Source organism: Haliotis rufescens, unplaced genomic scaffold (assembly GCF_023055435.1).
Source record: "Haliotis rufescens isolate VD_foot unplaced genomic scaffold, xgHalRufe1.0.p SCAF_2, whole genome shotgun sequence".
NCBI lineage: Eukaryota > Metazoa > Mollusca > Gastropoda > Lepetellida > Haliotidae > Haliotis > Haliotis rufescens.
In genome coordinates, this window is record NW_025963890.1 from 5700293 (window position 1) to 5726774 (window position 26482).

The window sequence follows — 26482 nt, forward strand, 5'->3', positions numbered from 1 at the left end:
AACAATGTCCCGAGTTCACTGAAAGTGAAGTCACAGTACAGGAACTTGATCATAACAACTTATCAAACTTGATTAAACTCATTTCAGAACACACACAATTTAGCAAATCATACACCAACTACTGACTTTGGGCCACAACTGTCACATTTCATTCACGCGCTGAATGCCGTGAAATTTTGATATTAACAGGTCAATTCCAATCCCTCCTGTCAAAATAGCCTGAAAAAGTGATGCTACAGTTTCATTGGCAATCACGCTGTACCACCTCATATCCACCATTAACGTGTAGATTTACTGGGAATGAGCCAGTTAGTACAATGGGATTGCCAGTAGAGCTGGAGCACGACAGGTTGTCATCTTGCTTCGTGTTACTTGTCTGAGGCACACAAAAGACATTGGCAGCCATTGACGGTTGTGAGTAACGGCATTTATTTGGAATTTGTATTATTGACTGGGGGTAATTGCTAACTAACTCCTGAGACTTACACATTTCAAATGAATAGTAGGCAGTTAATGCATAAAGTCTGATGGAGTATAAATTCGTTCAGCATGTTTTAAAACGCTGATATTTCTTCAACCTGTCACCCTACAATGCGAAATGGCATATTCGATTTACAAGAAAATGACGCGGTGAGTCCAAACAGTGCACAACAGATTGCAATGAAATTAAAATTGTGTTTTGAACCCTTTTTTGAACTGGTCAAGACTATGTGTATTTTAATGTTGAACTTTAGTGATATTTGTTACATTTATAACCAACCTGTACCCGTTTTTCAAGCGTTTTCAAAGCGATCTTGCTGCAATGTTAGAGAGGGATACACCTACTCTGTTTTGAAATTTGATGTAGCCCCACAGTAGAGCATCTACCGCTTATTTATACATTTGAAACCTCTCCCTAAAGCGCTCGGTTTCAAATTAGGTTTATATCCCAGGCATTCAACCCTAACTGGGCACGCAAAATATCCCTGTCAATAGATGAGTATAAAATACTCTGTGTACCATACATCTTCTCTTACGATCGTCGTTTGAAGCAAGAAGGTGGATCCTGGTGGTGGTGGCGGTTGTTGTTATGGTTATAGCACGGCTTTCCCAGCTATTGCACCACTGCTTAATATGTAAACCAGCATGCCGGCATATGACGTCATATAATCGTGGAGCCTGGAGGATGGGGCAAAAACGGTCGCCCTGCTTCATAGCTGATACCAACCTCTCCTCCACGTTTAAGTTAATTTTACCAATTATTGACGTGGTTCTAGAGTTATACTTTGTGTAATCAATTTTCTTGTTAAACTCGCTACATTAAGCTTATATATGTGAGTAAGTGAGTGTGTTTGGTTAATGGTGCTTTGAAGAGTATTTCAGTTATATTACGGGGTCTCAGCTTAATGTGGGTGTAGAACCTGTAGGCCGTGGCCGTGGCCTGCACGATCCCCAGACATGTCCCCCAAAGAACACCTGGATGTCACGTATCGTCCTGTTCGACAGCGACCACATCCTCCAGCGAACCGACAGGAGCTGGTCCAGGCCCTCCAACAAGAAACGGCGACGTATGTCACGTGACGCCATCAGACGACTTGTTTGCGTCTCTTGTGTCAGGGGATGGCCACACGCTATTAATGTGACGTGTCATTGAACTTGAGCGATTTTAGATGGGTCTGCCCTCTGTCCATTACGTTGAAAGCTTGGTTTTGCTACCGTACCTCAGATGCTGTAGGGGCGGTCTGGTAGCCTAGTGGTCAAAGCGTTCGATCGTCACGCCGAAGACGCGGGTTCGAGTCCCGACATTGGTAAAATGTGTGAAGCCAATTTCTGGTGTTCCCCGCCGTGATATTGCTGGAATATTACTAAAAGCGACGCAAAGCCATACTCACTCACTCAGATACTGTATGACTGTCATTTTAAATGTTGATTTCCTTAAGATCTTCTGATCTTTTCAATACATTTTACTTCACGAATCTGTCTTTTGTGGTTTTTAAACTAGAGTGATTTAAAACTATGGTAAAGGTTCTTTTGGCCGTCAGTTTATGATAAGGGGAAAGTGGAGTTCAAAGTGAATCACAGTGAATGTACGCACCTTAGGAGTCTTGGCAATTCGTGCCCCATATTTCATTTATAAGATTTATAGAATACTAAACGAGCTCCCGTGTAATACCAATTTTATGAAACGAGTGAATAGTTCTGGTATCTGACGAGCGAAAGCTCGTCAGATACCACAACTGTTCACGAGTTTCATAAAATTGGTTTTACACGGGAGCGAGCTTAGTATTTTATTTATTACTGGCCTTTTATAACGTTTTTAGAATTATACTGTTGAGTGTGAATAGGCTGACACCTACACGATCCACGGCATAATCCAACTGAGTTTAACACAGTAATACTTCAAATACGTCAAAAGTTGAAACGTATCAATTTAATACCATCCAACGGTCCACCTTTAGAATTCAGGGGTCCATTCCACAAAATTATCGTAGCGTTTAAAGTTGTTGCAACTCATATACTTTAACTTAGACCAACGACTGTAGTTGCGCTACCGTACGATCGCCTTGTGGAACGGGGCCTTGCACCTCAAAGTTGACAACACGTCACAATACCCGATGACGTCATTTGTGGAATTTTGTTGCAAGATCCTACGGCGAAACAATGCCATGTGACCTCAACCTAGCAACAAGGTTACTGGGGTCATCGAGTGTGCATAAGCTCCTCTCAGTGATCTATCATCTCCACACGCAATGTCGTTGAACAAGCCAAGGGATGTTGAGAGCTTTCAATATTTGTTCGTGAAACGTGTTCCGAGAGTACATAAGCACGCGTTTTGGTATTACACAATGTGTAATACAGCTGTATGTTAATTAAACGGGTGATCTCTTCACGGGCAAGTAATAAATACATTGTATCCTATGGTGAATGGGGGGCATACATGTCTTTATAACTTGCCCGTGAAGAGATCACCGGTTTAGTAAACATACAGCTGTATTACACATTGTGTAATACCAAAGCGCGTGCCTATTTTCACGAACCAAACATGGCATTGTTTCGCCGGTGTCTCCTACGTCATAGGGCATTGTGACGTGACTGTAAACTTTGTGGTAATTTGCCCCGTCCCACAAGGCGATCTTACTGTACCGCAACGACAGTTAAAGTATGTGGGTCAAGATAACCTTAGCGCTACGATAACGTTGTGGAATGGACACCTGAATTCTAAAGGTGGGGTGAGGTGAGCTTAAATGGGGTTTAAGGTCGCGTCTAAGATTATTGCACTTATATAGCGACTAGCATGCACGTGTGTGTGTGTGGCTGCTTGTACTAGTCCGGACTGATGCCGATTTATAGTGCTAGCTCACTGAGATACCATGTCGCAGTTTAACATGAATACCCCACTCAGACACAGTATACAGACTCCGAGCCGACCAGTCCTTGTTTAAGCCCCTTAATGCCGAGCGCCAGACAGGGTAACAACAAGTACCATCTTTTAACGTCTTTTGTTATGACGCGGCCGGGGATCGAATCCCTGACCTTCCGCGCTCCGGGCGGACGCTCTACCACTAGACCACGGAGGCGGTCTCTAAAAGTGGGCCGTTGTATAATGTCAAATTAATACTTGTCAACTTTTGATGTGTTTGAAGTATGTTTCTGTTAAACTCAATAGGATTATGCTGTGGATCGTGTAGATGTCTGCCTATTCACACACGACAGTGAAATTCTAAAAAAAGTTTTAAATGGCAAGTAATGAATAAAATATTTAACTCGCTCCCGTCTAATACCAATTTTATGAAACTCGTTCGTCAGATATCAGATAAACTATTCACTCATTTCGTAAGATCTGTTTTACAGAGGAGCGAGTTATTTTATATATGATACACAGTTCTGATTATGTTACCGGAAATATCATATGTCACGAAGTTTAATCAAATATACCATACTGTTATCTGAACATTATGTCATTAACGAACGGATGGCGGAGGCTTCCCAACCTAATTTGTTTCAATGTCTACAACGGTCACATGAGCTTGTAAGCTCTGCCTTAACTTTAGGTCAAGACTCGATAGTTAACAGGCCGCCATCTTATGACATGTACACTGCATTGCGGCGTCAGCGTCACAACATATTATTATACTAATTGTGTGAGAAGCTGGCGGTACATTTTGTTTGTTTGTTTGTTTGTTGAACGCCGCAATATTCCAGCTCTATGACGGCGGTCTGAAGATAATCGAGTCTGGACCAGATAATCCTGTGATTGTTATCATGAGCATCGATCCAATGACATGCATCAACCAAGTCAACCTTATTGTGTATTTAAACAGTAATGGCCACGTATTGTCTTCAGACAACACCCGTTTTTGTGCAGGTGAATCGATCAAAATCATGTGCACAGCACTATAGTGGCAAAACTGGTTTTTCACGTGCAACTGGTCACGTGGCCGTAATACCGCACGTGTTTTCAGCCATACTTGTTAGCAGTCATCAACAAAAAAAAAAGAAAAACACAAGAAAACAAAAGTCTTTACGGCCATTTGTCATGCCATGCATTTCAAATGTGCAACGTGAACGTGCCATCGGCATGTTGCAGACGGGAACGTCCGTAGCTAAAGTCGCAAGGACGATGGGTTGTAGTCGACGGACTGTTTATGATTTACAGACGCGTCTACAGCAAACGGGTACCACCGCTGATCGCCCTCGGCCAGGTCGACCACGTGTGACGTCACATGCTGAGGATCGTCAGATTGTCTTACGTCACCTCCGTAACCGATTTTTGACGGCTACATCAACCAGAAATGAACTGTTTAGGGGTAGACTGAGTGCGCAAACTGTTCGAAACCGTCTGAGAATTGCTCACCTTCAAGCACGACGGCCATACTGCGGGCCGATTCTGACTCAATTACACAGACGTCAACGTCAATTGTGGGCACAGCGACACTTACGATGGATTCAGAGGAATTGGAATCAAGTCGTCTTCAGTGATGAATCCCGATTTAATCTTCGATTTGCTGATGGTAGGGCGAGGGTGTGGAGGCGCCGTCATGAACGTTACGCCCAGTGTTGTGTACAGAAAGTTGACAGATTTCGGTGTGTCATGGTGTAGGGTGTTTTCTGTGGCAATGCACGTTCCAGGCTTCTTGACATCCGAGGCAACCTCAACGCTGCTGCTTACCGCGACCAGGTACTGGCACCAGAATTTCTGCCTTTTATGGCAGCATATATATGGACTCGGTTTGATCTTCCAACACGACAATGCCACACCCTACACAGCAATTTTGACAAGGAATTTCCTTCAGAATGCTGGAGTCAACGTCAACGTCATCGAACACGTCTGGGATGCTCTTGGCAGAAGTCTGTGCACTCTCCAGAACCATCACAGAACTTGCAAGATCTTGGCACCATTTTGCAGCAACAATGGCGTCGTCTTCCCAATCATGTGTTCACAAGCATCACAAGGTCCATGCGGAGGCGTTGTGTGGCAGTTGTCAACGCACATGGTGGCCATACACGCTACTGAACTTGTGTGCCATCAGATTCTCGTGCTTGAGACTTATGATTTAAACTGTTGATGTTATTACCGAATACCGTAGGTGCTTGGAACAAATTATGGTTACCACCGTTAATTAAAATCCTTCTTTGGACATTAATGATAAAAATTACCTTCTCTGATACATTTGTCCGTTGTATACCATATATTGGATTACTTTTAAAAATGTGAAGTTTTTAATTTGACTCAACATATCAACATTCAGTATATATCAACATTCAGAGACGGTTCTGGTACGTTTGGTTACTAGGTTGGCTGTGACTAGCTGATGGTCCAAACAGAAGCAGTCCCTGTTTAGGTTCACGGAACAATTCAACCCGGATCTTCTCAATGATTCAACAGCTTGCATCGCAGGATAACTACTTGTATCAAAATTGGTTATTCAACCCACACTTCTAAAAGGTAAATCGTTAAAAGAATTGATGGTAAACCGAGACGTTACTATATGACAAAATCGTTTATTGACACTATATTCATTATAATCGAGGGGTTTTAGAATTGATTGTAAATCGAGACGGTAGTATACTATGACAAAATAAATTATGATGGTTGTGCAATTTTTCATTTGCAACACGTTGTAATAACAGCATAATGTCATATTTACCCTCAATGTGTCATTGAGACAATGTTTATGAAGAGTACCTGCTTGGTGTTGACTACATGTCATTGTGGTGGTATTACAAGATGTTACACCTGCCATATTATGTTGCCAAAGAATCATTGCAACCTTATTGGTGAAACAGTTCCCCGTAAATGTGACCAGGAAGTAAATGAGCAACTATCAAAATGAGTGAGTGAGTGAGTTGGGTTTTACGCCGCTTTTAACAGTATTCCAGTTATATCACGGCGTGTCAGCTTAATGTGGGAGGAAAGCCCGAAGTGATGCAGGTCTCAGACGTTTACCACTTTGGTGAAACCCACGAGCACGGGTGTGGTGCTGGCAAACCTAGAAACATAATCGGGGCGAACCGGGATTCGAACCGACAATCATAGGTTTCTGGCGTGCCCAAGGGACGCAACTCTGCACGGCGAACCTATGAAAATGTGTTTAACACTTTGTCAACTTTGTTAACAGAAGACCAGATTCAGTATATGTTATTTTCTAGGTTTATTAAGTCAGTTTCTAACTCATTAACTCAGAAAAAACAGTATGTCGTATTGTACCGAACAGAAAAAGTTCGATTGTATCTCCCAATAAATTTCATTCCGTCAATAATTCATTAATGAACTGTCTGGCAAAAGAAAGCATATACTCATGCTTTGTGGTGGGTAAAAATGAAGCAAACAAGAAGTGCAAATTTGATGGTGAAGTATTTAAGATAGGTATCATAATTGTGTTTAGAGCCTTTTGTTTGCAGTGTTTGGGACCTTTTGTTTGCAGTGTTAAGGATCTTTTGTTTGCAGTGTTTGGGACCTTTTGTTTGCAGTGTTAAGGACCTTTTGTTTGCAGTGTTTGGGACCTTTTGTTTTCAGTGTTTAGGACCTTTTGTTTGTAGTGTTTGGGACCTTTTGTTTGCAGTGTTTAGGACCTTTTGTTTGCAGTGTTTGGGACCTTTTGTTTGCAGTGTTTGGGACCTTTTGTTTGCAGTGTTTGGGACCTTTTGTTTGCAGTATTTTGGACCTTTTGTTTGTAGTGTTTGGGACCTTTGGTTTGTAGTGTTTGGGACCTTTGGTTTGCAGTGTTTGGCTACTGCTTTAAGCCAAGCAACGTTTTGATAACGTCTGTAACAGTTTGTTCAAATCCAATTTTTAAGAGTATTCTTTCTTTTGCCCGGCATTTTACATATCAATCCTTGTCAAGTTCATAGAAGAAGTGTAATTTCTTGAGAAAGGCTGAATATCAATATGGAATAAAATACGTCCAGCTGATGCTATTCATAAAAAGAGTATGTTGACAAAAAAAACATTCTACACAATTACCACCCGTGAAGATCCCGGGTAGAATAATTCTTCAGCAACAAAAGGCGACTGTGCTTGTCGTAAGAGGCGACTAACGGGATCGAATGGTCAGACACGCTGACTTGGTTGATACATGTCATCGTATCCCCATTGCGTGGATCGATGCTCATGATGTCAATCACTGGATTGTCTGGGCCAGACTTGATTATTTTCAGACCGCCGTCATATAGCTGGAGTGCTGCGTTAAACAACAAACAAAGAAACAAAAAATAATAACGAAAACCCTCCGTCAATTAATCTAATTTTGACCTTTAAGCTCTATCAAAACAGTTTCAGCAAGGATTCGAGACTGATGTTGACGTTGACGTTGACGTTGACGTTGACGTTTTGAATTTAACTGTAAGTATGTTGCACTTTTTGGTCTATGACTGCTATATCAGTGACTGGAAAGTTGACTGGAAAGTCTAGTTTAGGAGACAAACATTATAAAAGATTAAAGGCTTGGTATCTGGAAATTACATTTACCGAGGTACAGCGCAAAACTAAATAGATATTAATCAAAACGCATTTGATTGTTTGCATTCACATTTGTACTGGTAACATCTGTACGAAAGTTAAAAGGTATATTTCGTTTGCACACGTAAATAATAACACACGATCTCCGAGGAATTACGAGTAATTTCTCCAGAGTGAATATATTTTTGCTTCCAACATTAATTCAAGGGGTTCGATAATCATATTTCCATGTAGCTCGTAAATCATTCTGTATATTAACCTTTGTCTTTCTAAAGAAAATATGGACAAACCTTGGTTTCCAGATCACAAGTAGAGATACCAGCTTAAATGATGGAACGACGTCACATCAAATCGTCTATGACGTCATAAACAATGAATGACAATGGTTTGTTTTGAAGACTTAAACCGACATCTCTACCATTGAATGTACTCGTTGTGGATTGATTTATGTTGGCGAGACAAAGCAGAAATTATCAACACAGTTTAGTCATAGATCGGGCACCATCAGAAATGGTTCTAATTGTGTCTGCCAACATTTCATTTCTGAAAACACCTCATCCAGTCCATAAACGTTAGGATATTAGAGAAAATATAATATCTACCTAGTTGCCTTTAAATAAAGTCGATCTTATAGGATGTCAAGAAAAAGCATCGGATTCGACCATCGTGTACAGGATTGTCATATGTACATATGTACGGACAAAATAGAATACGTTGACATTCTGCCATCGTCAATGTATTGAGCTTCCGGCATTCCAAAGACGTCTCACAAGGTCACATGATGCCATTCATTTTAAATATAAGTTTCCTCTCCTTGTAGGAACAATTTGGACTGCACAAAGTCGTTGTTGTTGGTGGTGGTTTGTTGTTTAACGCCGCACTCAGCAATATTCCAGGAATATGACGGCGGTCTAAATAATAGAGTCTGGACCAGACAATCAAGTGATTGATAGCAGGAACATCGATCCACAGAATTGGGATCGATGACATGCATCAACCAAGTCAGCGAGCCTGACCACCCGATCCCGTTAGTCGCCTCTTACGACGAGCATAGTCGCTTTTTACGGCTTTAACAAAGCATAGGTTGCTGAAGATCTTTTCTACCCCGGATCTTCACAAAGTCAGATCAAGACTATACCCTGTGTCCTTGAAAGAAATGAAATGACTCTAGCAACGTTTGGTGATGGATGAGTCTACAAGCATTAAGAGCTCACAGTTTCGAAGAGAAACATTGCTTTGAAACGTTTGGTCAAGTCAGAAACAAATTCAGAGACAAGCCCACTGAATTTGAAAATTATCATACAAGGGAATTGATGCTTTAACTTAAGTAACATTCTCAGCCCAAAATCAGTTTCCTTTAAATGTCCTTCAATATTTCAAATTTCAGGAACCACCAACAGGAACAACGACAATTTACTGTTCAATTATAGGAAAGCGTTGAAGAACGTTACAGAACAGCTCATGATGTAAATACCTCAAATTGTGGAAAGGGCAAAAAGCGGTAAGAAATATGCAAATGGACCACTGAAAATCAGTGTCGACACCAGGTGTTCGCGAAAAGCGAAAGCATGTCCTGTCCTACCGTCGACCGCCTCCGTGGTCTTGTGGTAGAGCGTCCGCCCGGAGAGCGGAAGGTCCAGGGTTCGATCCCGGGCCGCGTCATACAAAAAGACGTTAAAAGATTGTACTTGTTGTTACCCTGTCTGGCGCTCGGCATTAAGGGGCTAAAACAAGGACTGGTCGGCTCGGAGTCAGTATACTGTGTCTGAGTGGGGAATTCATGTTAAACTGCGGCATGGTATCTCAGTGAGCTAGCACTATAAATCGGCAATAGTCCGGACTAGTACAAGCAGCCACACACACACACACACGTGCATGCACGTCGCTATATAAGTGCAATAATCTTGGACGCGACGTTAAACCCAATTTCACCTCACCTGTCCTACCGTCAGCACCTACTTTGTCAAATATGGACCATATTATCCTCCCTCGCAACCTGCTAACAAATGGGATAAATAATAGGAAATAATTGTGGAGCATATGCCCAAAAATAGTATAACAGAGAAGTGCGTGATGTTGTCATTGGTAGAATGTACAAACTGAAAAAGAAACAGAATTAGAATACCGTGAAGATCCGGGTTAGAATAGATCTTCAGCAACCCATGCCTGAGGTAAGAGGCGACTATGCTTGTCGTGTGGCCAGGCTTGCTGAATTGATGAATGTCATCGATCCCAATTGCGTGGATTGATGTTCATGATATTAATCACTGGATTGTCTGGTCCAGACTCGATTATTTACAGACCGCCGTCATATTGCTGGAATATTGCTGAGTGCGGCGTTAAACAACAAACCAACTGTCCTAGCCAAAGCCAGACGGGCGCCACCGGTGGAGCAGAATGATAGTGATTGATCAACACATGCAGCTTGTTCGCTACAGCTTTGGCCGAGATCTACCATTCCACCCCCTGCCACCAATTCCACCCCCAACCCCACCTTAACCTCCAGCCCTACTTTGTTGCAAAACGAACATAATATTTTGAAGCTTTTCTTTACACATATGCAGCAGAATCTTTGCAGTTTCCATTATCGACAGAAACAGATTCCATTGGCCGTAAAAAAGGCAAAAGAGCAGTGAAAATTATATGATTGGAACACTGAAAACCAGGGATGACACCAGGTGTGAAAGGGGTATCATGTTCTGCTTTACCGCTACTCACACAATTTGCATAAAAATGATATATATGTTTGTTCTTTATTTCACAACGACGTTCCGATAATTGATTATCACTGAAACTTGTTAAACAGGGCAATCGGAGAAGGGCACCGTCAGGAATAACGGGGTGTCTTTTCGAATTTCACCTACCATATCTCATTTTACGACGTATACAAAACAAAGTTGCATTTTAACAGAGCAATGAAAAGAAACCATCGATTTCTGTGTTAATTGAAAATTAACGTTTTTTCAACCAATGAGATCACGACACCCACACATCCGTTTCACGGTCCTCTATGACGCAGTCCCCCAAACGCTATATATACGTTACTATTGCCATCGCAGGACGTCAGTGCGGAGAGGGGTTCCTGGGGAAGGGAGACAATATTCAACATGTTCCTGGTGACGCTGTTTGTTGCAGGCATCGCTGGTGCTGCCGGTAAATGATTTTCTTACTTCGTATTAATAACTTTTTCATTTCTTTTATTTTTATTCCTAAAAGGGCACCACTCACACAACTGTTTTGATGAAATAGTATTTGAAATGTTTAATATAATTACATGTCACATATTTTTCTAAACATAATATGAGAATCAGAATGGTTATAAATTCTCGCTGTTTCGATTTATTCAGTTGATCATGCTAAGTTAACCTAATTCACGAGATAGGTATTAATCCAGGTGTCCGCACAAAACCCAATTAATATTTAGAATTACCATATTCGACGTAATAAGCGAGCAGGGTGCTCTCAAAATTAGAAATAGGGGGCTCTTATTATATTGGTGAAAGAGTTGAAAGATCGTTAATTTCGTGGTTTATACTGACAGCCTGAAATGATACAAAAGAAACGCCTGTGCGTATTATACACGACAGATATATTTTTCCAGAATTTAATTGCCCGTAATTAAGGGTGCATTTAACACACGAGTGCGTATTATACACGAATAAATAAGTCTTGTGTACATTGATCAATCGGAAGGGTGCTAATTCGGATTGTTCACTAGCCAATATATAAGCGAATATCGCCGTGGGCGTTTATTAGATCGGGGCGCTTATTACGTCGAATACGGTATGACATTTCTAAGTGTTTTAAATGTCAAAGTTAGTTTGTAGTGGGGCCTTGGACATATGCCCATGATGCCATTGGTTCCTTGCAATTACATGATGACAGTTTTGTTTTCTTTATTCTTTCAATGCGACGTTTTGGTACATATTATAGTACTTATCGATTAATAATTACTGGCATGCGAACTGGAACCTCGCATTGAAAGAAGGGGAGGTGAAATGGGGTTTAACGTCGCGTTCATGGTTATTGCACTTATATAGCGACATGCATGCACGTCTGCGTGTGTAGCTGCTTGCATTAGTCCGGACTAGTGCCGATTTTATAGTGCTAGCCCACTAAGATTCCCTGTCACAGTTAAACATGAAAACCCCACTCTTAACGTCTTTTGGTATAACGTGGCCTGGGATCGAACCCCCGACCTTCCGCTCTCCGGACGGACGCTTTCCTCATTGAAAGTTTAATTAATAAGTTAACTTTATCTTCAGTAACTTCACAACTTCAAAAATGCCACTTAAATAATTTGGCTATGACATATAGAGAGCGATGCAGTGGGAATACGCAGGCGCGGAGCCAACTCTGTTTTCACATTCTGCCGAAAACGTTCATGAAATAACGCGCTTAGCTTTGCAGGCTTTGCAGGCTTTCTTCTCAATGGAGGACAGGATCTTATTATCATGGTTTCGAAATCCCAAGGGGGCACGGGTGACCCAGTCGTCTGAGGCGCCGAAATTCGATTGTGCAGAGTTGCATCCATTTGGCACGTCAGAAACCTATGATTGTGGGTTCGAATCCCGGTTCGCCCCGATTATGTTTCTAGGTTTGTCAGCACCATACCCGTGCTCGTCGGTTTCACTGAAGTGGTAAACGTCTAAGACCTGCATCACTTCGGGCTTTCCTCCCACACTAAGTTGACACGCCGTGATATGACTGGAATACTGTCAAAAGCAGCGTTAAACCCAACTCACTCACTCACTCACTCGAAATCCCAGATTCGCCCTGATCTTTCACACCATGCCTGTGATGCTAGGTTTAATCAGCAAAAGTCGTCACGCCGTGGTATGACTGAAATACCTGACCAACTGACCCATGGTCACGTCTCGGGGAACAGAGGCCCAGTCGTCTGAGGCGCTGCAATTCGCTTGTGCAGAGTTGCATCCATTGGGCACGTCAGAAACCTATGATTTTGGGTTCAAATCCCGGTTCGCCCCGATTATGTTTCTAGGTTTGTCAGCACCATACCAGTGATCGAGGGTTTCACCAAAGTGGTAAACGTCTAAGACCTGCATCACTTTGTGCCTACCTCCCACATTAGGCTGGGAGACCGTGGTATAATGGAATACTGTAAAATTAGCATTAAACCTAACTCACTCTCTCAAATATGATCACTTCTATGTTTACAGGTAGCCGGAGTATCGACCAGAATATACCGGAAGTAGCTGAAGGCATAAAGATCTTGAACGAGGGCACTAGATTTGACCTCAACCTGGCCCAACAACGGGCTAAGTTGAGCGAGAGAATAGCAACGTAGGATTGGGCAGATGTACCCCCATCTGTATTTTAATCTATATACTTTACATACAACAAAACTGCCTTTTTTGATTCCTCACAAGGTCTTAAGCGTTGTGGCGCGGTAATCGTCATCATAACCATCAAGGGGAAATAACAGTAATTATACGTGTCCCGGAGACACGGGGTTCATTTTGATTTAATAGTTTCCTGGCATTCGATAGACAAAAGTAGAAAGAGAATTTTTGTATCTGATCATATTGTGTATTTTCTTGGCCTAACATTGTTTAACGGTTTAACGGATATAACGTTGCTTTAAAACTCAATTTATATTTAAAATTTATATTTGATGGCAAACGATCCATTAATTAAAGCAATCTTCAATCCGTTGATCGTCTTGAGTAAAGTAACTTTTAACTAGTGGCAATTAGTAAACATGTTTGCTTCCTGTCATGATCGCCATCTGAATGTATGCTCAGTGAACAACGCGTAAACGCTTCACCATTGCATGCTTTTTATTCAGAAAATGTGTGAACAACCTCAAATACCGGCCGCTAGATGGCGTGTGTAACAATATTAAGAATCCGAACTGGGGAGCGCCATTACAAGGGATGAGGAGACTCCTTGACCCCAAATATGACGATGGTGAATACTTATACACTACATTAACCAATATACTGTATTTTCTTAATCCCGTTTGTCGTAATTCCACAATACAAATTTGAGATGTACACTCGACAAAACGGATGGTACTAACTAAGGACTCCGCGGCATAAGCTGAAACTTCGACCTTACCTTTGTTCATTATACGACTCTGTGTGTATAATAAAAGCGACAAAAACATTTCCATAATCATACGAGATCTCTGCCCAATGCAGAGTCCGACTATACCTTAACCAATGTTTATCAATCAGTATGGACCCGTGAAGATCCGGGGTAGAAGAGGTCTTCAGCAACCCATACTTGCCGTAAAAGGCGACTATGCTTGTCGGAAGAGGCGACTAACGGGATCGGGTGGTCAGGTTCGCTGACTTGGTTGTTGCATTTCATGGTGTTCCAATTGCGTGGATCGATGCGCATGATGTCAGTCACTGGATTGTCTGGTCCAGACTCGAATATTTACAGACCGCCGTCATATAACTGGAAGTTTGCTGAGTGTGGTGTAAACAATAATCAATCAATCAATCAATCAATCAATCAATCAGTATCAATTAGTGATGATATCAGGTGTTCGCGAAAATCACTTATTAATAAAAGTAAAAAGGTGTATATATTCTTTTTAATGCAGAATACTTACCGGACGTGAATGCACAGACTTACACCAATGACTACATCAGGATATTGAATTTTTTTTTAGCAGTTTGGCTTCTGTTTAGATAAAGGTAGCCCTCGCTTGTTCGCGGGTAACAAAGAGCCCCTCCCCAGCGCCAGGGTGGTCAGTGTGGAGTGTTTCACCAACGACAGTAAGGCGACAGAGGATAAGAAATTCACCAGGATGATGATGCAGTGGGGTCAGTTCCTTGACCACGACCTGACGGGGACGCCAAAAACTGACGGTGAGAACATTTATGTCGTGAGTTTGATACTGAACGAGTCTGGCGGAGCACGGATGGTCTGGTCGTCTTAAGGAACGCCGAGCAGAGTTGCATCCCTTAAGCAATCCAGGATCAGAGGATCGTGGCATCGAATTCTTGATTCGTGTGGTCAGCACTGAAAGTTGTGAACGTGACCTGCTTCGCTTCGGTCTTTCCTCCCACATCAAGCTGATGCGCCTTGATTTAACTGAAATATAGTTCAAAGAGGGGTAAAACTAAACTCGCTCACTTCTAATAGGTTTGCACTTACAGAGAGGTCTAGAATGTTTTTCTTTGCAATATTTACGACTTAGTTAAATAAAAATTGTAGGTTTAACCCGATCATTCAGTGCCACACGCCTTTGTTTACTGATTTAGTCAAATCGACCAAATGATGCTCATATATCTGTCAGTGTAATGGACTTGGATTTCACCATCCAGGTCTTTGAACAGTGATCTGCCAGCCGTGATTTTTACTGACCGCGGTCCCGACGATTTGGGAAATCCCCTATTTATGATGTCATTAATATTGGTGAAAAGAATACGCATTTTTTAAGAAATAAATAAACCAAAATCACAAATAAATGAAACAACCGCGTCAGTATGCCATTAAATCAAAGCATTACAAATACGCTCTTTACACAGAAATCAACTCTATCAATTTAATTAATTGAAATCAAATCCTATGGCACATTTAAAATCTGCCCGATTACGTCTAATCAAACGATGTCTTACTAACTATATTTCTTTAACAAATTTCTTATTTGATAATCGACAATGTTACTGCATTGATAGTGGCAGCGCAATATTCGTCTCTAAAACTCTACTTCCAGCGAAATCCTGTTGCCCCGGAATGGCTACGAATGGCGTCCACAGTGACTACCAGTCTGAGTAAGTAGTGACGGGTACCTCTGTGAGACCAGCAACGTCTTGAACACAAGCATGGCGACAACTTCATTTCACAGCGTAGGCTACGACTTGTAACGACTGTACTATTGGCATAGAATTACGACGGTCGAGCGTTACGGTCGGTTTGTGATAAGGCCCCAGTTCACTAAAATGGTGATACAAATAATTTGCTGATCACACATTTTATACATTTAAATAATTGTGTTTAATCATTAAAGGCAGCAGGCATATGAGCACGTTGTCCTTATATAGGACAAAAATGTTCTGGTACAACAGTGCTATCCTTTTAATACTTTTAAGACACAATATAATGGACCCAATGTCAGTTGGTTGATCTCGAACTCCAGGATTTCTAGGAGATTGTATTTTTCGGATTGTAGGTCACATTAATTTAATACGACTTAAAGTAGGATTTTGAAGCTGTCCAAGTTGCGCCTCTTGGTCAGGTCAGGATCTGCTGATCGTTATTCAATGTCACCTTACTGTATCGGGGGACATCGGTGCTCGTTGGCTTAAACCAAAGTCTCGGAAAATCACTGTTTGTTGGAACATGGAACCTCTTGATTACAGTGGCCCCTGCTTCCCTATACCGATTCCGACCGGAGACAGACAGTTCAGGAACTGTATGGAGTTTAGTCGGTCCCAGCCTCTAAGGACTACATTAGGTAGGACAACTCTATAACTTTAACATATATGATTTATAGGTTATATTTATAAGTAGGTCCCTTGGGCACGCCAGAAACCTATGATTGTGGGTTCGAATCCCTGTTCGCCCCGATTATGTTTCTAGGTTTGTCAGCACCATACCCGTGCTCGTGGGTTTCACCGAAATGGTAAACGTCTGAGACCTGCATCACTTCGGGCTTTCCTCCCACATTAAGCTGACACGCCGTGATGTAACTGGAATACTGTTAAAAGCGGCGTTAAACCCAACTCACACACTCACTGTCTCACTCACTCACTCACTCACTTACTCACTCCTGCACAATGTTGGAAAATATTTATATTCGATGAGTTCATTTCCAGTCTTAAGATATCGCCTATACCATATACACAATGTACATATACGGTTGGCTCCTGTGTGGCAATTTGGTGTGCAGAGTTGTTTCCCTTAGGCCCGACAGACACTTATGAGTGAGTGAGTTAAAGTTTAACGTCACATCGGCAAAATTGCAGCCATATCGTGACGACAGACACTTATGACCATGGCTTCGATCAACAGTATTTACACAACTAAACTGCTGGATTAAAGAAAGCATACAATTGAACCTTGGATGTGACAGGACAAAATGTTACCAAAACGTTCCTAGGTTGAAAACAGTCGCCGAAACACTAAAAACGTGAGGTGCAAAACACTACTACACATACCTCACGATCGAATAACCATTTGTTGTTTGTTACAATTTTAAGCCTCCATCAAACATGGATGAATACTTTCTTTTGCCCGGCAGTTTATATACAAAACCGTGCAAAAACCTTACAGATCTGTCGACATCATTACTATTATTCCAAAGATCGATGCCGTGTCGATTTGATGAAATATTTGTACAATAACAATACTTTGCCAATATTGCTGTGACTCTTTAATAAAACTGAATGATTAATTGACAAAAGTGTGTACTCGAACAGAGAGGTGTCGCCGAGAGCAGCTGAACGCCCTCACCGCCTACATCGACGGCAGCAACGTCTACGGAGGTTCCAAGAAAGAGGCGGCCGAACTCCGAACATCATCTGGAGGTACGTTATTACATGTTTACATATTTCACTAATATAATATCTAACAAAGTACTGGCAATTACGGGGTGGGGTTGGGGGGTTGGGTGGGTGGAGTGTAGGGGATGGGTGGTGGTGGTGGTGGTGGTGGTGGTGGGGGGGGGGGGGGGGGGGGGGAGGGAGGGTCAGGCATGGGTTTTTATCGCAAAAAAATGAATTATCCCAGAGTATTCTTGTAAAAGAGGAGAAATAGTCCTGCCACAAAAATTGCATTGTTGCAAGGTATTTTTCAGAAAAATATATTTAGGCTCTTAGGTTTAATTAAAAACATAGACCCCCAGAGTATCAAATAGTCCATCGCTAACACTAATTCTCGTTTAGGCTACAAAACATAAAGGTTTGGGTAGATATAGTTGTACACGGTATTAGTGTGCTGAATTATACATTGTCAGTAAGGACGCTGGGTGGTAATTGTAGTGCTGATGATAGAAGCCACGGTATACAAAAAACAACCAACATACCCATGTGGTTCGCATCATTTCGCTCATTAAGAGTTCAACGTTAATATTTTCATTATTATGTTTCCACAGGACGATTGGCGTCGACGAAGGGCGGCACACGTCTTCCACACACCAACCAGACCACGTGTCTGAAGCGTACCGGACATTCCTGCTTCAATGCTGGTAAAGTGTTGCCATTAAAGTTTGTATTCCATTCCAATGTGTACTTTTCCCCGCCAGGATCAAGATAGGAATGTACATCATGTTAACCCAGGGGAGTCGTCAAGGTTAACATGTGTCCGGACTAGCGAGACCGTTTTAGGAGATGTGAATTTTCTTTAGTTATTCACCTTGATACAGACCCGTGAAGATCCGGGGTAGTGTAGGTCATCAGCAACCCATGCTTGTCGTAAGAGGCGACTAACGGGATCGGGCGGTCAGGCTCGCTGACTTGCAATTGGTTGATGCATGTCATCGTATCCAAATTGCGTGGATCGATGCTCATGATGTCAATCACTGTATTGTCGGGTCCAGACTCGATTATTTACAGACTGCCGTCATATAGCTGGAATATTACTGAGTGCGGCGTTAAACCACAAACAAACAAACAAACATCACATCCTGCTTAATGAGGAAACATTTAAAGATGTTGTTTTTAGCTGCAGTTAGTAATTGTGCACCTAAACTGGCGGCCAAAACATGTTTGACAAAACATTTACAAACGTTATTTAAATGTACTAGGCTAAAAATAGTCGTCAAAATATTGCAAACCTAAGGCCAAATACATCACCATTGAATGACTAGTTTATCTTTGTTTCATTTGTAGCCACCGTCAAACATTGGTGTATATTTCTTTTGCCGGCAGTTTATATCACGGTGTGTATATGACCGAGTCTGGGTCAGATAATCCAGACACATTTTCAGTAACCACTAGATCCGGATTTCAGTCCGTTCTTACGACAAAAGCATATGGACTTGGATGCCTATTCTGACCTATATTCTCAAAGGGATTCGGGGGAGCAATGCGACCATGTACATGTGCATATTTCTGCGAAAGAAGCGAAACCTATCATTCTTGAATTCCACTATTCAGGTGATGTCCGCGTGAACGAGTTCCCAGGCCTGACTTCCATGCACACCCTATGGATGCGGGAGCACAACAGACTGGCGGACGCGCTAGCCAGAATAAACCGTAAATGGAACGACGAGACATTGTTTCAGGAAGCCCGTAAGATTGTCATTGCAAGTATGCAGCACATCACGTACCGTACCTGGCTCCGCAATGTCCTCGGTGACAAGGTGTACCGACTGTTTGACCTGTCCGGGACCTATCGATACAATGCTTCTGTAAACCCCGGCATCTTCAACAGCTTTGCGGCGGCAGCGTTCAGGTTTGGTCACTCTCAGATCGCTGGAACCTACAAAGTCAAGGGCAACGCAAACTTGGCGATATCAGAGATGTTCTTTGACACCTCGTTCGTCACCAATGGTTACGATGAAATTCTAAGTGGACTGACAGTTGACAAGGCCCAGGGTACCGACAAAGCGTTTACAAACGGTGAGTGGTGACTTGGGTGTAGTGCAGCTTGTAACAGTTATATTTCAGTTATAGTTGGTTGTTGTTGGTCGTTTGTTGTTTAACGCCGCAATCAGCAATAGTACAGCTACATGACGGCGGTCTGTAAATAATGGAGTCTTGGCCAGATAATCCAGTGATTGACATCACGAGCATCGATCCACGCAATTGGAATACGATGACATGCATCAACCAAGTCAGCGAATCTGACCATCCGATCCCGTTAGTCGCCTCTTACGACAAGCATAGTCGCCTTTTACCACAAGCATGGGTTACTGATGACCTATTCTAACCCGGAAGTTCAGGGGTCCCATTATATCGATCAATGTAGGTTAGGTTCATGTGGGTGGACAACACGCAACGGTGCAGGTCGCAGATGTTTCCTATGGAATCCTAGAAGGGACATTGTCGCGGTGTGATTTTGACACGGGTAAATCTTAGATTCCAACCATCAGCAGAGAGTGGAATGAGTGAGTAGGTTTGGTTAATGGGAGGAAAGCCGGAAGTGATGCGGATTTTTACCACTTAGGTGAAACCCATGAGCACAGATATGGAGCACACAATCCTAACATAACAGGGGCGAGCCTGGATTCGAACCCACATTCAAAGGTTTCTCGTGTGCCAAAGGGACACAACCCTGCACAGCCGATTGCGGCGCCTTGGACGACCGGACCAAGAATAGAATGAAGCTCATGTAACCACCAACTGCATAGTATCGTAATGGGTATTGATATATAGCCTCCCATATATGGGCGCACTGTTAGAGCTACTCTAAGAGATCTTAAAGTTGTTGTCTTGAATGAACTGTACCTGTTTCCGGTGTTAAACTGTCTACCTGGGGAATGGATTAGTAGTGAGTGAGTGAGTTGGGTTTAACGCCGCTTTTAACAGTATTCCAGTTATATCGCGGCGTGTCAGCTTAATGTGGGAGAAAAGCCCGAAGTGATGCAGGTTTGAGATTTGAAGCAGTCTCCGGCATGCCGTCATGTAGTTACCACTGAAAGGAGAAGACTCGATCATTTTTATTGTGTTCCACGTGTTTATTGCGACCAGAACAACCCATACTTTTCCCATACTTTCATGTCTCATCATATAGTGAGTGAGTGAGTTGGGTTTAACGCCGCTTTTAACAGTATTCCAGTTATATCACGGCGTGTCAGCTTCATGTGGGAGGAAAACCCGAAGTGATGCAGATCTCAGACGTTTACCACTTCGGTGAAACCAACGAGCACGGGTATGGTGCTGACAAACCTAGAAACATAATCGGGGCGAACCGGGATTCGAACCCACAATCATAGGTTTCTGGCGTGCCCAAGGGGCGCAATTCTGCACAGCGAAACGCGTCGCCTTAGACGACTGGGCCCCCCGTGCCCCCCGAATGGATTAGTAAGTTGTAGACTTCTATTCACAGGCATCATTGATCACCTGTTTGAAAACACATTTGGCGCCGGTGCAAGTTTGGACCTGGTTGCGCTCAACATTCAAAGAGGGCGGGATCACGGACTTCCTCCTTATATGGACTTCATCAACCACATGTCAAAGATCCCGGGAGTGAGGAGCCTTCTTAGGGATGACCTTACGGTACCAAAGTGCGCCGTCGGACTGTACAAGTAAGTACATGTACTTTGTTAGTGAGCGAGTTGAGCGCAAGGTCACGTTGACCTGTAGTATGTCGATTATACCACAATGTTTATAAGATACATACAGTAAACTACGGTTATAACGAACTCAAAGGGACTACTAATTTTAGTTCGTTATAACCGTAGTTCGTTATATGTACATATACAGCATGACTACAGCAAGTAGTCGGGACCAAAAAGTAAGTTCGTTATATCCGTCAGTTCGTTATAAGCGTGTTCGTTATAACCGTAGTTTACTGTAGTTTCATAAATAAAGTAAAAACGTTGCTAAAACGTGTATACTGTATGATGATTTTAATCTATTTGCTTCCAAAAAAGGAGACACAATTTATGGATAACAACTTCTTTAATTACTGAGTCCTGCTTGAGAACGGTATAAGGATTTATGGCGAAACGTCACCTTTAATTAAAGAAGTTGTTATCCATAAATTGTGTCTACCTTGTCATTCGTCAATTTCTAAGTAATGCCTATCCAACTATGTATTTGCTTCCATGTTCTGATAGAGTGAGTGAGTAAGTTGGGTTAATCGCTGTTTTGATCAGTAAATTTGTTATTCCACGACGAGTTTGCTTAAAAGGGAGCTATGCGGGTCGTAGGTATTCACAAACACAGATATTGCTTATTTTAGGTTATACCTGGGTTTCGTACAGTGGATTGACAGTCTACAGTAGGTCGTAGTTCATGGTCTTTAATTCTCAGTTACCTTTGTTGCTCCTTAAGAAGTGAGTGAGTTGGGTTTAAAGCCGCTTTAAAAAGAATTTCCGTAACATCAGTGTGGGAGGAAAGCTCGAAGTTATGCAGGTTTCAGACGTTTACCACTTTGGTGACATCCTCGGTCACGGGTATGTGACAAACCTAGAAACATAATCGGGCAACCGGGATTCGAACCCAAGGGACGCAACTCTGCACAGCGAATTACAGCGCCTTAGACGACTGGGCCGTCCGTGCCCCTGCACCTTAAAAAACTCTCCTGAGTATGGTCACATAATGGCTAGAGTCATTAAAATGTGAATAACAACTGTTTCGGCAACCTGTGCTACAGTATTTGAACGTTGTATGTATTACTCATGAGTATTGCATAGGGAACACAAAACCGGATGTGACATACTACCAGACCGGAAGTGCAAATCATATTTATGATAAGCAAACTGGAGGCCATCTTACTTTCTTCTTTAAAGACCTAATAGACGAGAATAGATTTTTTTAAATTAGTGAGAGACATGGGACAGTTTCGGCTTTCTGAAAATAACAGAAAATGACCAAAAAACGCGGAAATAAGATTAACTGGTTTAATTCGGTTGGAGCATTGCCGTATGGTACTGGTTTTAAGGCATTCAGGAGAAGACAGTGGTAGACTGCTTCCCGTTTCGCTTGTAAGGAAAAGTCGCTTCTTATTCAAACGGCATCCTTAAGTAACTGTTTAGTTGTGATCCTACCTGTTTTACCTATAAGAATTTCATCACTTTAGGCTACCCACCCGCGTTGAGCTGTCACGCAATATCAAGTATCCATTTTACGTTCAAATTGTAGATGTGTGAACGATGTGGACCTGTTCGTGGGCGGTATGAGGGAGCAACCCCTTGGAGATGCTCTGTTGGGACCAACATTTGCCTATATACTGGCAACACAGTTTCAAAACCTACGCTTGGGAGATCGATTCTGGTATGAGAGAGCCGAAACCTTCACTGCAGGTAGGAGTTTTGCTTTGAGTGAGTGAGTGAGTGAATTGGGTTCAACGCCGTTTTTAACGGTATTCCAGTTATATCACGGCGTGAGTTTTGCTTTGAAAGCCATATACATGATTTCAATTGTGTCGATAAATACAATGTACAATTAATTTATTTATTCATTCATTCATTCATTCATTCATTCATTCATTCATTCATTCATCCAATTATCATTTTAGTTATTTATTTTGTCTATCTATTTGTCAATTTATTTTTCTATTTCTATATCTTTTGTACATTAACTTATTTATTTACTCATTTACAGAGAGACATACATATGTTTGTAGTTAAGGCAGCATGGCCAGTTGTACAGTTGACATTTCAGTTTCATTTGTTTAGTCACCTGATATACATGATGTACAAAATCTGACAGAGAATATATGTTTCAACAATATGACTAGTGAACGTAAAACATCAGTGTTGTGGGATTTAAATATGTATTGATCTATTTATTTAGATATCTATTTCATTCTTTGCTATTTACGAACACCCACCGCCTCCGTGGTCTCTAGAGGTAGAGCGTCCGCCCGGAGAGCGGAATGTCCGGGGTTCGATCCCCGGCCGCGCCATACCAAAAGACGTTAAAAGATGTTACTTGTTGTTACCCTGCCTGGCACTCGGCATTAAGGGGCTAAAACTGGTCGGCTCGGAGTCAGTATTCTGTGTCTGAGTGGGGTAGTCATATGCATGTTAAACTGCGGCATGGTATCTCAGTGAGCTAGCACTATAATCCGGCATCAGTCTGGACTAGTACAAGCAGCCACACAAACACACACACGTACATGCACGTCGCTATATAAGTGCAATAATCTTGGACGCGACGTTAAACCCAATTCACCTCACTTCACGAACACAAACAGTTTCAGTGTACCCATTACCAACTACACTAAAAAATGTGTTACACAAACGTAAACATGTTCCTTGGCGAATAAGTTTGACGCGTTTAGGTCTAAACATGTCTAGGCGCTAGACGTGTTTGGGAAAGACCCGTTTCCCCCTTGAAATTCATTGTAGGTCATTTAAAAAAGGGGCGCTTTCTATAAGCTTTTAGCGTTTAATGTGGATAAATAGAAATCTGAAGTTCTGGTTTTATTCCTAAGGTAATCTGTCCTCAAACAGGAGTTTTGGAATTTTGAAAGTAAAGATTCCTTGTACTCTAGATGTGTATAATGGTTCCTGTCGTCACTCCTAAGATTCGCGTTCGAGTCCCCACACGATGACAATGTGTGACGCCCACCCTCCGTGTCCCCTGCCGTGACGTTGCTGAAATAGTGTTAAAGCGGCGTAAAGCCAGGCTCTTTTAAATGTATAATACTGATCAACCTAGTTTTACCTCTGTTTTTAACTGGCACGGATGACCGCGTCGTCTAAGGCGCCGCAATTCGCTGAATGCGTCCCATGGGCACTCCAGAAATATATGAACATGGTAGCGAATCCCACTGAAGCTGATAAGAATTATAAAACTCAGTCTGGAATACTGTTCAAAAGCCTAAATGTTATTGGTGTTCAACCCGACAGTCAAGTGCTAACCCGGATTCTTCTCATAACAGTATAAACAGTTTATAGTGTCGTAACTGGTTTCGGGCGTCCAGTGCGACCCTAATACAGTTACTAAATGTATTGCCGTTCCTGGTCCTTGTGGTCAATTACGCCCTGACATTGTCACTCGCCTTGTCCGCCGCGGCTCGGCTCCGTCAAGGAGTGATTGGCCTAATGACCCTTACTCCAAGTTGTCTCTATCAGCATTCACACCCGCATAATAAAGAAACGCAACACCAGTTTATACTCACATAGTTTTACTTACTCTCAGCCCATCTATCAATACAGAACAGGATCAGACTGGCCAGGCTCGGTACTAGCTGGTGGAAACTTAGAACGATCGGGATTCGACTCGATCGACTGTAAACCGCGCACCACTCTCCTAATGTTGAGGGTATCATTTTATAGTGTTCGAGCCTGACCTGTCCTTGTCACATGTCTCAATATCTCCATTTGATTCGTTACAAGTTTATATCTGACCATGAACTCATGTGTGTCGCAATCGGAAAAATACCAAAAACCTACGTGCCAGACTGCTCATCTCTCTATTGATTTCGTGACTCTCTCCGAAGCTCCAAATGGCTTATACCTTGTAATTCCCCATTTGTTTCATTAACTCATGGATAATAGCCAGAGACCAATCCAATGATAAATGTGAAATGTCCAGAATACACTTGTGATAAATGTGAAATGTCTTTCTCTATTGATTCCTTTCCAATTACAAGTTCTGTCACGAACTATATCTAATGGGTTCTATTTATTATCATTCGTTTCTGAGATGCATTTTTAACCTTATAACAATAGGAATGACAACTCATTTGTTAGTCGTTACCTAAGAGCGATAGTGGCCTGTCTTAAAAAAACGCGGACTGTTTTGAAATTTGCGTGGATTTGTTCTTGTTCAGTCTGTTGCAATTTTACCTTGGAAGGTCAGTCCGAGGTCTTGAGTTTTCACAAATGAAAATGTTAAGTGGTGTTAAACCCAACTAACTCACTCACTCTTGTGTTTCAGCACAGTTAGCTGAGATACGAAAGGTGACGTTGTCTCGCGTCATCTGTGACAACAGCAAGATCGGTAGAATCCAAAGAGATGCATTCAGACTGATTACCCGCAGGTAAGAGAAGGATAGCCACAGGTAGAGGTAGAGCGTAACAATTACGGGATTCAAATACCATGGTGTTTTTTTATAACAGTGAAAAATGCATAATTATGTTACTATAGCGACAACGTCAATCCTTTCTTTAGTAATAACAATCATATTTAAGACATGTGATTGTTTCCGTGACGCTTCTGTCAGATGTATAGATGAGGATGAACAGTATAATGTGTTTTTTAAATTTATTTCAGCAATCGGGAGATACGCTGTCGTCATCTGCCAAGTCTTCACCTTGGCAAATGGAAAGCCTAGTATTGCGAAAATGAATATTTTCATTTTGTGACAATTGAACCTGTTCGCCAAACTGTCCTTACATCACATGTTCTTTGTAAAACCTTCCGCCTTCTCTTTGCTGCAACGCTATTAAATGTGCAGTAGTTGCATTTCCTGTATACATTACACTTGCTGATTAAAACAATTCATTGCATTTTGACTTGCAGAATTTCAGCCGCATACATGTTATCGACTGAATATACGAAATTAAAAATTCGACCGGTTTTGTGCGTCAACAACAGTGGTTGAAAGTTATATTTTATAATTCTAAAGATGGATTTATAAAATGTTGCTACATTGAAACCACGATTACTTGAACGTCGATACACCTTTTTGGAAGAAGCAGTCAGTTAATGGTCTGTCAAGAACCCTTATTTGTGCTGCAGCCATGATATAGCTGGGGTATTGGACTCCGATGTTAAACATCATTCACTTATTTTATTAGCAGCGCAACGTTTCTCACGATAATTATATTTAAGAGAGTGGCTATGATTTTACGCCGCTTTTGGCAATATTCCAGCCATATCACGGAGGAGGACACCATAAATGGGCTTCACACAATGTACCCATGTCGGGAATCAAACCTGGGTCTTGGACTTGACGAGCGAAGCTTTAATCACTAGCTATAGGCTATCCTACCGGATGATA

The 26482-nt window shown here is 42.0% G+C and overlaps 1 protein-coding gene and 1 long non-coding RNA gene across 3 annotated transcripts; both read left to right on the forward strand.

Moving 5' to 3' along the window:
* The first annotated feature begins 325 nt into the window (after nucleotides 1–325).
* Nucleotides 326–9441, forward strand: LOC124147906. Its single transcript, XR_006862896.1, has 3 exons — nucleotides 326–414; nucleotides 5775–5926; nucleotides 9327–9441. It is a non-coding gene; the product is annotated as an uncharacterized LOC124147906 (long non-coding RNA).
* A 1535-nt stretch (nucleotides 9442–10976) lies between these two features.
* LOC124147933 (peroxidasin-like) lies at nucleotides 10977–25988 on the forward strand. Of its 2 annotated transcripts, none has more exons than XM_046518783.2 (13): nucleotides 10977–11092; nucleotides 13120–13243; nucleotides 13749–13870; nucleotides 14602–14781; nucleotides 15633–15690; nucleotides 16279–16373; nucleotides 17323–17445; nucleotides 18012–18104; nucleotides 19015–19479; nucleotides 20909–21107; nucleotides 22669–22829; nucleotides 25417–25519; nucleotides 25753–25988. In XM_046518783.2, exons 1-13 carry the CDS (start codon nucleotides 11047–11049, stop codon nucleotides 25811–25813), a joined length of 1830 nt encoding a protein of 609 aa, XP_046374739.2. In that variant the 5' UTR covers nucleotides 10977–11046; the 3' UTR covers nucleotides 25814–25988. The 2 variants fall into 2 exon arrangements, with proteins under 2 accessions (XP_046374739.2, XP_046374740.2); XM_046518784.2 differs by having other exon boundaries at nucleotides 17338–17445.
* Nucleotides 25989–26482: the final 494 nt, after the last annotated feature.

What these genes read in the sequence shown, in the direction of transcription:
- LOC124147933 (XM_046518783.2), top strand. Translation starts at nt 11,047, where the DNA reads ATGTTCCTGGTGACGCTGTTTGTTGCAGGCATCGCTGGTGCTGCCG. An exon ending in ACTCCGAACATCATCTGGAG is followed by an intron (nt 17,446 to 18,011) that starts GTACGTTATTAC and finishes ATGTTTCCACAG; the next exon opens with GACGATTGGCGTCGACGAAG. An exon ending in AGCCGAAACCTTCACTGCAG is followed by an intron (nt 22,830 to 25,416) that starts GTAGGAGTTTTG and finishes CTTGTGTTTCAG; the next exon opens with CACAGTTAGCTGAGATACGA.